An 11,242-nucleotide genomic window follows, 5' to 3' on the forward strand; every position below is an offset into this window, starting at 1 on the left:
CTGCGGGTCTGTTTTCAGAAAAAAAATTTCCGCCAGTAAGTTCTCTACTTTTGCTCTTCGTCTTCCGCCTTGTAATCCAGTGCTCTCCTCCCAGCCTCCCAGTTGGAATCAGTTTCCTCCAGAACGGGTGCTTTGATTCAGTTTCAGGCAGGCTTGAGGAGTTTACACATTTGGCAACTTCAACTGCCACCTCAAAGTTAATGGCTTTTAAATTACACATACCTACCCACAACCTATTCTCCCAACTCTAGACTCCCCAAACACACTTGTTATCCTGGCCCTCGAGGCCCACCTCCCTGTCTCCACCCTCTGTCTTTTTGTCATCCCCAGCTGACGGCTTCCTAGTCCGTGAACTGGCTGCGCACTACTTGCCAGGCCCCGAAGGGTGCCCTTGGCCTCACTGTTTGCTCATGAGGGTCTCTCCGTGTGCAGTGCCTCCTCTCTCCCTGCCCCGGCCCTGTCCCTACAGGTTGGAACCCATCTGCCAAGGCCTTTCTCCAGCTTCCCTCGCAGCAGGAGTGCCTGTCCTTGCTTTTTTCTCCTCCATGCCACCCCACCAGCCCCCAGAAGAGAGAGATTTAAAACCGAAGATGTTCTCCTTTCTGTGATCCCCTTTAACCTGGATCTGTGAGAAAAGGGCTCAGACTTCAGACTCAGATGGGCTTCAGATTCTGGCGATGACATGCTGGTAAATTTGTAGAGATCACAAGTATGGGTCAGCCTTATATTGTATCTGTTTATATTTCCTAAGAGTTTCTTGCCGCCAGTCACAGAAGCTGTTAGTGTCACTTGTAGATGCTCATAGGTGGCAAGACAGTGTCCTGAGTGAGAGATGGCTGGTCTCCTCGACTTATCTTTCAAGATAGGTATCTGCCGACTTTATAACTCTCTTCTTGGGTGGTGACTTACTTCCCAGAGAGCTCCTTGCTCCGGAAGCCCCCCTGCCTGGCCAGCCATAGTGCTCTTAGATATGCAATGTATTATGACTGTCTTCTGAGCCACTCTCATTGTGGGCTTCTTAATTTGAGCTTTGTATTTCTTAATTTGTAACTTTTAATAAGTGGCCCTTTATAATTTTCAGTATTTTGAATTTAGTTTTTCATTAATTTTGAAATTAATTCACATAAAATAGAACTCTTCCACATGCGGCGTTACTATAACTTACAGACCAGGGGCTATCTTGTTTTTGTGGGTTAATTAATAATATTTGATACATTTGTAACTCATTCCATTATACATAGAAGAGCCTGCAGTTCTGGCTTGTTCAGACCACAAATTAGCTGAATTGATATATGGATGTTTCCAGATTCGTTAGTTCGGGTAAATTTTTCCAACTTCAGTATTGGCCAGATTGCACATAGAAGAGAGCTCTTCCATCCTGTGTCATGTTCTCCACTGCCATTATACCTCCTCCTAAATAATGCCCCCATCAGAGGACCAGGTGTTCCACTTTCTCTCCTCTGCAGCTCAAGCACAATGTCTGGGATGTAGTTGGTGCTCACCAATGCTCAGCTTAAGGATTCACCACTGAAGGACCCAATGTTACACAGTATGTGAGGGAGTGAATGGCAGGGAAGCTGGATCATCATTCCCAAATCAGCCCTGGATTAAAAAAAAAAAAAAATGTGTGTGTCAGTGCTTACCTTGCTATCTATCTCGTGACAGGATCATGAAACCAGTTTACTTTTCATCTCATCTGCCCACGGTGACCAACTGCCTCGCTACCAATCATAACCCGTCACGTCTATTCAGAGGCTTAATGTGGTCTTTTAAAGAATTTTTTTTGAAATATGCTAATTAGCTATTTGATTTAAATTGCACTTTCTGGAGCCACGCTAGAATTTCTGATGCTGTCTATATAATCTTTAGGTGGAAGGGGGAAAACTCCATTGAACTTTCGTGGTGATAAAATTATTGCAGTTGAGCCCTACATCTGTTCACTGAACTTCCTGTGGGTTTTCACCAGATCACATGACTGACAGCAGAGACCATCTTTAAAGCTCTTGGTCTGCTTTTTATACCCAAGCCTCAACCACCAAATCAGACCTTTGCTTTGTCTCTTGGCTGGGCGTCCGGATGTCCCACTGTGGTGGGTTGATTCACTGGAGCTGATAAAAACATTCCAGTTTAAACTTGAGAGTCTAGCATTACCTCTGACTCCAAAAATCAAAACAGCAGGATTGTTGTAAATAGCTTTGAATTGAGACAAAGCTCCAAGCCTGAGAGATGGGTTTTCTCTCCTTAATCAGCCGAGTCACAAGACAACTGTCTTGGAAAGAAAGGAGCAAAAAAGCCTGGGCCCGAAGCGACCAGCACCCTGCAGTCTGCTAGCCCATTTAAGATGAATTCTCACTGTAAATATCAAACCGGAGCCCCCATTTCCTCAGAGCCCCCTCCTCTGCTTTCCCAAAGCGTTAGTGATCCTCAAGCACGTCCACCCAGTCGTCACTAGCTGGAGCTCAAAGAGGGGCTAAGAATCGGAGAGAAGATGGGGAAAGAGGAGCTGGTTGGCGGTCAGAGCTGGGAAGGCCGAGGAACACACGCGTGGCCTGGGTCCTGGGCAGCCAAGGAGACTTTGTTGGCCGAGTCAAAAGTGAAGACACTCTCAAGTGAGGAAGTTGGACTTCCCTCAGCCATCACAGGATGGCATTATTGTTCTCCACAGGCTTGAAAAGGAACATAGAGGAAAGGGTGAATTTTTCTAGGTTGTTGATCTGACACTCAGTCTATGACATTTCTTGGACTGAATCCTGACAAAATGTGTCCGCAGTGTCATTAGGGCTAAATAAAACCTTTTGTCTTTCTTTTACTTAGCTCTCAGACTTCTACAACACATTAGAGGAGCGCATATTTTTAAGAATGTCTAATTAAACCTCACGCCATGTTGGCGCACATTCTAGATCTGGTGGGTTTGGGATCAGATCAAATGGAGCTTGGGCACAGCTAGTTACGCAGAGGCTGCATTCACACTCAGTCAGGTTGAATCAGTAGTGTTTTCAAAACTCTTTTATGATTTATGCCTATTATTCACCCTTTTAAAATGTTCCCGGTATACTCTTAAAAACAACCCACTGCAGGAAAAGAAGCTCTTTACCTTGTGCCTTCAAATGGCCAAGTCCTAGGGAACATGCTCTTGGTTTTTCTTGCTATTTATGCTTTATCCCCCTTTCCGAACCTTTTAAGTGCTGGTAAAAAGTTCCAAGCAAATGACCCAAGAAACACTCTCGCAGCTCATGTGTCCCCTCGCGGGGAAAGCAGCTGGTATTGGAGCTTCAGGGGCGTGTGTGCACATGCGCCGTCCGCAGGGTTCAGGTTTTGTCAGCAGCAGAAGTGCGTTCCTTCTGCTCTGTCCGTACTTGCCCTTTGGTTCCCCGTGTCCGGCAGTGCACATGCGGGAGACAGAGACTTAGGCAACCAATCTGTGGAAGGAGTCGGGCCTTCACCAGCCAGCCCTGGCAGGGGCCGTGCCTGGAACCTCAGCCCACTTAGCCGCGGGCTCTCCAGCCAGTGAGCACATCAGCCGCAGCTTAGTGTTTGTCTTGGTCTTAAGCAGTTGGGAGTCTCGGCCTTTAAAACCATCTATTGTCAACTCACAAGACAGCTCAGTAACCTTCAGCTATTTACCCTGTCCCCTGAGACTGCCACCAAGTGAAGCCTAGCCAAGTAGAAACCAGCAAATGCTTAACCTCAGGTTTGCAGGTGAACTGAGGCCCAGCCCACTGGATCCCTTCTCCAGGTCCACCCGGGAGAGCCTGGGAGGCAGGGCAGAGAGTACAAACGTATAGACCTTACTGGGGTCAGCTCAGAAAACCACACCCAGTCACAACTACAAGGAGGTCAGAAGTCTTTCATTTTACACAAGGTGAGAAAACTGAGTCCTGGAAAAATGCTGTGACTTTGACTTGTCCCAAACTGCCCAGCTTGCCGGTAGTTGAGCCAGGACAGAGCCAAGGCCTCTTGCCCCCCAGCCTGGGGCCACCTGGACTGCAGAGCTGAAACAGGGACGTGGAGATCAATTCTATTGCTTCTCAGTGCGGAAACTCAAGCTCAATTTAGTGGTCAGGACACACCTAGGAAACGTTCGAAGCTTGTTATCCTTACTGGAAAGACACGGAAAGCTAGCGTCCACATGAGATACAGACATTTTAAAGACACGCACAACCAGGTACTTGTCAAGTCTGGAGAGGCCACAATGAGAGTTCTGAGTTTGATTCAGCCTCTGGCTCTGCTCACTAGCTCTGTCCTCCCTGGCATGTTAGTTACCCTTTTGAGCCTTGGGTTTCTTGTCCATACAGTAGAGTTCAGAATACCAACGTCACAGGGTTATTGTACAGATCTGAAGTCATGATTCAGATCGTTCATTTAACGCATCGTTCAACAAACATTTCTTCAGTGTTCGTCGTGTGCCAGATGCTCACAACGTTGCTGCCTTCTGCCTTCTTGGAGCCTGCATTCTCGTGGGGGAGATACACGGCACATAAACAAACAAATAAATAAGATGAGCACTGATTGTCGTGAAGGGAACAAGCCAATGAACTGAGAAATGCCACCTTTGTTTTTTTATAAGGTGGCCATGGGTGGAGTGGGAAGTACTTAGCGCTTGGGTGCCCTCAGGATATGTCACTTCCTCTGAGCTCCCCTACTGGATTGGCTCTGTCAGTTCCTAGCAGAAGGCTCAGTGTCCTTGGTTTGGGATAACCTCCGCCACTGCAGCCCCGTTCAGCTCAGGCGTTAGACGCCGCGCCCCAGCTCCATCGTGGATGTGGTTGCACATGCCACATCATCATACAGGAAGGCTGTGAACACCGAGGTCGTGTTCCTAATGTCAGATACATCTCAGAAGTGACTCTCCTGTCCTCATTATCACCTCAGTGCCAGTCCCCCTTCCAGTCGAGTCAAGAATACTGACGTCACGGGGTTATTGTGCACTCATTTAACACATTCAGCAAATGAGACAGAGAGACCCACCCTCTCTCAGTGACATGACTCTGTCCTCTGAAGGATGTTTCTGAAGATGAGTCTGCCGCGTTAAGCCTTCGTCAGCCTTAGTTCCTGGGTTTTGTGTGGGGAGGTCCAAGACCTTCGTTTCTGTTATTATGCATCGGGAAAAAAGGGCTGCCAGGTGAAAAGTGTCTGTTTCGGTGTCATTAGAGAAATGAGCTCAGTACCAGGCCAGTCACAGTATTTCTAGTCTTCAGGTTGGATTGCTGAAAGTTATATAATAAGAGCACAACTTAGGTTTGCTTATCACTTCAGTGTCGGTAATCATAGCCAACATTTGTAGAGCACTCACTCTGTGTTAGGTGCTGTAGAAAACACTTATACACAGCTCATCTCATTTGATTGTCACCACCCTGTGAAGTAGACAGGACTGTTCAATTTGAGATCCCAGAGTAAACTTTGTCTTTGACGAGCCTGAGTCTGAGACTTGTTCCAGGTCACCCAGATGATAAGGACTGGGCTTTTAGCTCTTAAATACTAGGATTGTGTGTGTCTGATTCAGAGCAGTATTTTTGGTACTGCGCTTACTACACAGTCGGCCTTCAGTAAACATTTGCTGCATGAATGAATGAATGAATGAATGAGAAAAGATGGGGATAAAACTCTTAATTATGTACCTGCCTTTCAAGCGCTTTTTCTAGTTACTTCAAAGATTAAATGAGTAACTATCTGTAAAGTGTTTGAACGTGACAGACTCATAATAAGTAATCGGTATGTTAGCTATAAATACGAACCATAATCTCAGAACTGATTATTAAGTTTTTATGGAGAACTTCTATAGAAACAATTGATCAGCTTGAAGAAAAATTTCATAATAAATTACATATCTGCTATTATACTATTTTATACCATTTTTGTGTACTCTTAGATACCGAATACTAGATGTCCCTGCCACTCTGGGTATCACCCAACATTGAGATTTTCTTTACTACATTTATTCACTCCAGAGTAAGACGCATTATTGTTTTGACATAAACTTGAGCCAAAATGAAAACGAGGCATTTTCAGCTCTGTTTTTACCAGGTGGTGGGAAAGCTAGTCATGGAGATGCCAGGTGCTTTTTCTGGTGAACTTTTCCTGTGCGTGATCGAAGGGCAGTCTTTGACTCATTTTTCTTTCTAACTGAATAGTCATCAGAATTTCCCCAGAATCATGAGAGCAGGTAAACTTAGTGCCAGCCCGTTGAGCAGCTCTTGCCTAAGTTTCCTTAATTTGGTTGGAAGGAATTCTTACAAAAGCAGTTCGTTGGCTTATTTTATTTCCCATCCACCCTCCTTGGGGATACAGAGAGCAGCCTCGTGTCAGCTGCCTCACGTCCTTTCCTAAGGCCTTCATAGGAAAACCCCCAAATATGTCACAAGGTTTCACATCTTTTAGTCATTTTTATTTCTAACAAGAGTGCGTCTTATTGGCTATATTACCACATAGAAATGTAGGATGTTATTATTCCAGCTGAAAGAGGCAATGTGGGGGCCCTGACCTTTCAACCCACCACCCCTGCACTCCCCTCTGGCCCCCACACTTTTCTCCAAGTCATTGTGAAAGGTTTTCTGAAGTTTGAGGCCATTCTAAGAACTAGGACTCCTATCCGCATTATTAGGGGGTATATTTCTTTTCTTCAAACACAGTCCCTCATCCTTTCTTGATTATTGATGTCATTATGGGTTTGGTAACTATTTTTTAAGGACCAGTAGTGTGCCCAGTTCTGTGCTGTACAGTGAAAGGGCACAGAACTAACCCCATGGGTCTTGTGTGGCCTAGGAGAATCAAAGTCAAGGATAAAGCACTAGGGTGGCTGCAACTGTGGTGTTGCTTTCAAACTGAGTCTCCCATCCAGTCAGCCCAAGGTTTTAATCCCAACTCCATCCCACAGGCTGTGTGGCCGAGAACCAGCTGCTTAGCCTCGTGAGGCCCCGCTTCCCCTTCCGTGAGGCCCTGCTTCCCCTTCCTTTGGGGGGTTGGCGCCCCGCTTCCCCTTCCGTTGGTGGGGGGCGGGGAGGCCAGATCAGCCTCAGCAGGGCGCTGACTCGGACTCAGCACACAAGTACCCTCGACTATTGGTAGCTGCACCCTATTGCTACAAATGCAGATTTTTCACAGAAAAGAATATTACTGTGTTGCTACCTATAAGGAACCTGATTCCATGACAAATTCTTATTGCCACCCCCAAGAACTCTGTCCACTCATACCTGAGAACCCGGTCCTAGGCCAGAAACAACACAGAAAGTGTGAGGAGGCTCATCAGGGACGGCAAGGGCCCCAGCCCCCGAGAGACCACACAGCCACTGAGCAGTTACAGTTACGGTTACAGTTACGATGCTGGCCCAGGGTTGGAGGAGTTCCAGGGACTTCGTGAGTGGCCGAGGAGGGAATGGAACGCTGGGGGGCCTCACTGACTCCCGGTCATGTCAGCAAGTGCTGGAAGTAGCGCATATCTCTGAGCCAGTCACGCTTTGTCAGCCAGGCTGACCTGAAAAGCCCAGTGGGAGAACTTGTCCTCTAAGTCGCAATCGTTGACAGATGGGAAACACTGATAGTCTGAAAAGGCGCGGGCTGTCATTCCCCCAGAGTCGTTTTGCAAAGGCCTCTGAAGAATGGGGTATATAGAGCGTGAGGGAGTGTATAGAGGTGGGTAATGCTGGCATTTGGGCCACTTATAAAACCCATTCGTGTATATTCTATACTTGCATAACACCCTGGGAGCCGTGGAATGGAGTTGGTTCTCATTAAAGCCATACCGAGGAGGGCCGTACTGTCTGGTATATTGAGGTAATAGCCATGACCCGACTGCCCTCCTTTTCAGGAATTCCTGCACACCTTTTCAAGAGTTAACTCGAAACTCACCTTGCCACAAAGCACTTTCCCTGCCCCCTCTCATCGCTCTTGGACTCTGAGGATCCAGCACTTGGATGTTTAGTCTTAATCACTGTAAATGTTTTAGAAGTCCTGTAACTCTGTGTGTGTGTGTGTGTGTGTGTGTCTCCCCCACCCACCCACCTTTTCCTTTTAAGAGCTTTTCAATTCACCCTAGTGCAGTGTCATCCTACTTCAAACCGCTTTGTCCACGCCCCTCCACCTCGACCCATCCCTGCATAGAGCTCTCTTGTCAGGCCCCCTTCTCAGGTCCTTCGAAGGCATCCGGGACCTTAGCATGGGGGCCAGGGCTCTTCGTGTAGCTCCTGTGTCCCCCCATCCTCCCATGTCTGGGCCCTGCTCACCAGTGCTCACCTTCCTGCGCCCCCAGCCCGTGCTCCTCCTGCCTCACACAGGCCTCCCCTCCGCCCGCTCAGGCCTCTGGAGCCTCCTCTCCGTTTCTTTCCCACTGCTCTGTTCTCACTGAGTTGTCGTCGCTGCTGTCTGCCTCTCTCCTCCAGGAGCACTCACCTTCCGCGAAGACAGGCACTGTGTGTGGCTGCTGCACCCTGTATCCCTCGGTCCTGGCACCCACAGCGCCTACTGCCTGGCACAGAGTAGCAGACACTCAACCAATATAATAAATGACTGAATGACTCACATAAAAAGGGTTGAATAAGATAATATCAACAAAGAATTCACTATTGTGCCTGGGGCATTCTTGGTCCTCAGTATATGGTTGATTGTTTCACTGATGTTATTCATTCATTAAATTATTAAGTATCTGGATAGTACCTGTGCGGACACAGCAGCAAACAAAATAGGTAAAACTCTGCCCTCGTGGGCTGTGCATGCTCTGTGTGTGTCCCCTGTTTCTCTCTCAGCCTGCTCCTTCGACCTTCTTCTGTCTCCTCCTCTCCCTGCCTTACCTGTGAGAAGGGTCACCAAACTGTAGCCACTCTTGCCAGAGTCACCTTGGCGAGGGAAGAGGCCCAGGGGCTTTCAGTAGACTCCAGCAGCTCTGCGGGCTGCTGACAAGAGAATCACCTCCTCTGCCCCAGCTGGAATAAATAGGTCAGGAGTAAAATAGGAAAAGCAAAAGGCCAAAGCCTGGAGAAGCGCGTGCTGCTCAGGACCTCGAAACGGCAGATATTCTCGCTTACCAGCCAGGACTGCAGCGTGCAGGCCGGATCGCCTGGCAGGGTTGTAGAGCCAGATCTGAGCTTTCCCTGAGCCTCAGTGAGGAATCAGCTCAGCCTCCCTCTCTGCAAAGCTGAAGCCACCACCACCGGTCCTGGAGGAGGAGGTAGCCAGGCTAAGCTATGCAGAACAGCCGCCGCCCCGGATGTCCGGCATTGCACTGCGGACACGGCTCAGGAATTGTGAGGGCAGGTCCTCCTCTCCAAGGTGACTCAAACGTGAAAGCAAAGTCTCTCAAGAAGCAGCAGCCGGTCTCTCTGGAACCCTGTCTGCTCCCCGCTGCAGGGCCCATTCGCCAGTCTGATGTTCTCATCCTACCCTCTCTCCGTCCTGGTCCCTGCTCCTCTCAGCAAACTGACATTCGCTGACTGGTACCGCGGGGGTTATTTGCCCTTCCTGCCCGAAACGTGTGTGTTCTCAGGAGTCATGTGGAAGCCGGATCTTGTAATGCTCCAGAGCTCTCAGGCCCTGTGACCAACTAGGGGAGGTGGGCTCGCTGCACACCAGACCACACCACCACTTATAAACTGCTGCTGCTTCTGCTTTTGCTTTTGCATGGAACTGTGAGGTCATAAAATCATCTTGTTTTCGTTGCAGAAATTTCCAGAATTGAAATTCAAATACGTGGAAGAGGAGCAGCCCGAGGAGTTTTTTATCCCCTATGTCTGGTCCCTGGTCTACAACTCGGCTGCAGGCCTGTACTGGAACCCACAGGACATCCAGCTGTTCACGATGGATTCGGACTGAGGGTGGGCTCCACCTCCCACCCCGACCCCCTCCAGCCAAGCAGCCCTCTAGTTATTTCCTCTCTGGGGAACAGACTTAGACGGATCGCCTGGTGTATCTTCAACTAGAGAGGATCACGCAGGCTCGTTTCCCTTGCACACTTGGATTGGGAGAATCGGTGCCCGTTGGCAGTAAATCATTCAGCTTAGATTGTAGTGCAGAAAGTGGGGGGAGGGCATACACAACAATAATAAACACAAAAACCTGCTATTCCACATGCAGTTTTATTTATTTCTAAACCAAAATCTAGAGCTTTCTGGGAACCTGATGCCTAGGGCCTATAACACTTCACCAGTACATACTTTTTTTTTTTTGGCATGTTTAAGATTTTGTGTGTGTGTTTCCACATTAAGAACTATCAGTCTGAAAAGATGACGAGGCAGGAATTAATAAGGAAGTCACGTGTATGGTGCGGCTGCTTTGCAGCAGGCACAGGGTTTAATAAACACTGTGCCCGGGCGGTTGGCTATAAGCCTTTAGCTCCTCTGCCACTTTTCCTCAAAGAAAGAAGTGTCTCCTTCTCACGAAGCCCAGATTAGCTTTTCTCTGAGCTGTAGCTGAATTAAATCGGAGTCTAATACAAATTAAGTTAATCTTCTCTGTATTATCGGGAAAAGAAAATTTTCATTTCAAAAGCAATCTTTTTTTTTTCAACCAGACTAATAGGAGAAAAAGGAGACCAATTTGATTAATACAGTATCCTACATGAAATGCAAAACATGTTTTCCTCTTCATTTCTGACTGCATTTAAAGTCTTGGGGGCCTAGCCATGCGCGTTCTCCCTTGCGTGGGAGGGAGGAGCTTGTCGGAGAGAAGCTGCCAGAGCACTGGGCAGTGGCGGCTCTGCGGGCGGAGCAGCACCTTCCTGTCGGGGCCCCCTCCACGTTCACGGTCCCCGCTTCGCAGTCTAGATGAGGCGCCCAGTGTCACTCGCAGAGACAAAAAAGTATTGGCTTTTCTGCATGGAGTCACATGATCCCACATGAGACTAAGCATCCTGCTTCAAGGTGCTGTCTTCATATCCGTATCAAGAACCAGCTTCTCTCTGGTCCCTGGATCCCCGGGCTGGAGGCCTGAGTTTTGTTGGTCCAGCTCTGGCTTCTGAAGGTCTGGGAGGAACCATCTGCAGTCACACCAAGCTCTGGAAAAGGGTGAAAACACTGCCAATATGTCAGTGCACGTGAAACGCCTGGGCTGCTCCATCCTTCAGCAGGCGTTCGCGGTCAGCCGGGCGGTTTCACTATCCTCGCCAGGACCAGTGCTGAAACCAAAGCTCCCTGAGGCTGGCCGATGAAGGGCCATCGCTGGGGTGGACCGGGAGGCAAGTGCAGCTTGCCTGCTGTCTCCACGAGTGCTGGGACTCTCTTATTTCACTTGAGATCACCCGGACAGGTCGGCACAC

At 48.4% G+C, this 11,242-nt stretch overlaps 1 protein-coding gene across 8 annotated transcripts in view; it reads left to right on the plus strand.

Annotated features, from left to right (window-relative positions):
- Positions 1-10,558, plus strand: part of DYM (dymeclin) — a 261,639-nt gene extending 251,081 nt beyond the window's left edge. For all 8 annotated transcript variants that reach the window (XM_006919911.3, XM_015595753.2, XM_006919912.3 and 5 more), the window contains one exon: positions 9,652-10,558. In XM_006919911.3, the coding sequence (XP_006919973.1) occupies positions 9,652-9,801 (150 nt within the window). In that variant the 3' untranslated portion in view covers positions 9,802-10,558. The remainder of the gene's footprint in view (positions 1-9,651) is intronic.
- Positions 10,559-11,242: the final 684 nt, after the last annotated feature.

This window comes from Pteropus alecto, unplaced genomic scaffold, assembly GCF_000325575.1.
Source record: "Pteropus alecto unplaced genomic scaffold, ASM32557v1 scaffold146, whole genome shotgun sequence".
In the NCBI taxonomy this organism is placed as follows: Eukaryota; Metazoa; Chordata; class Mammalia; order Chiroptera; family Pteropodidae; genus Pteropus; species Pteropus alecto.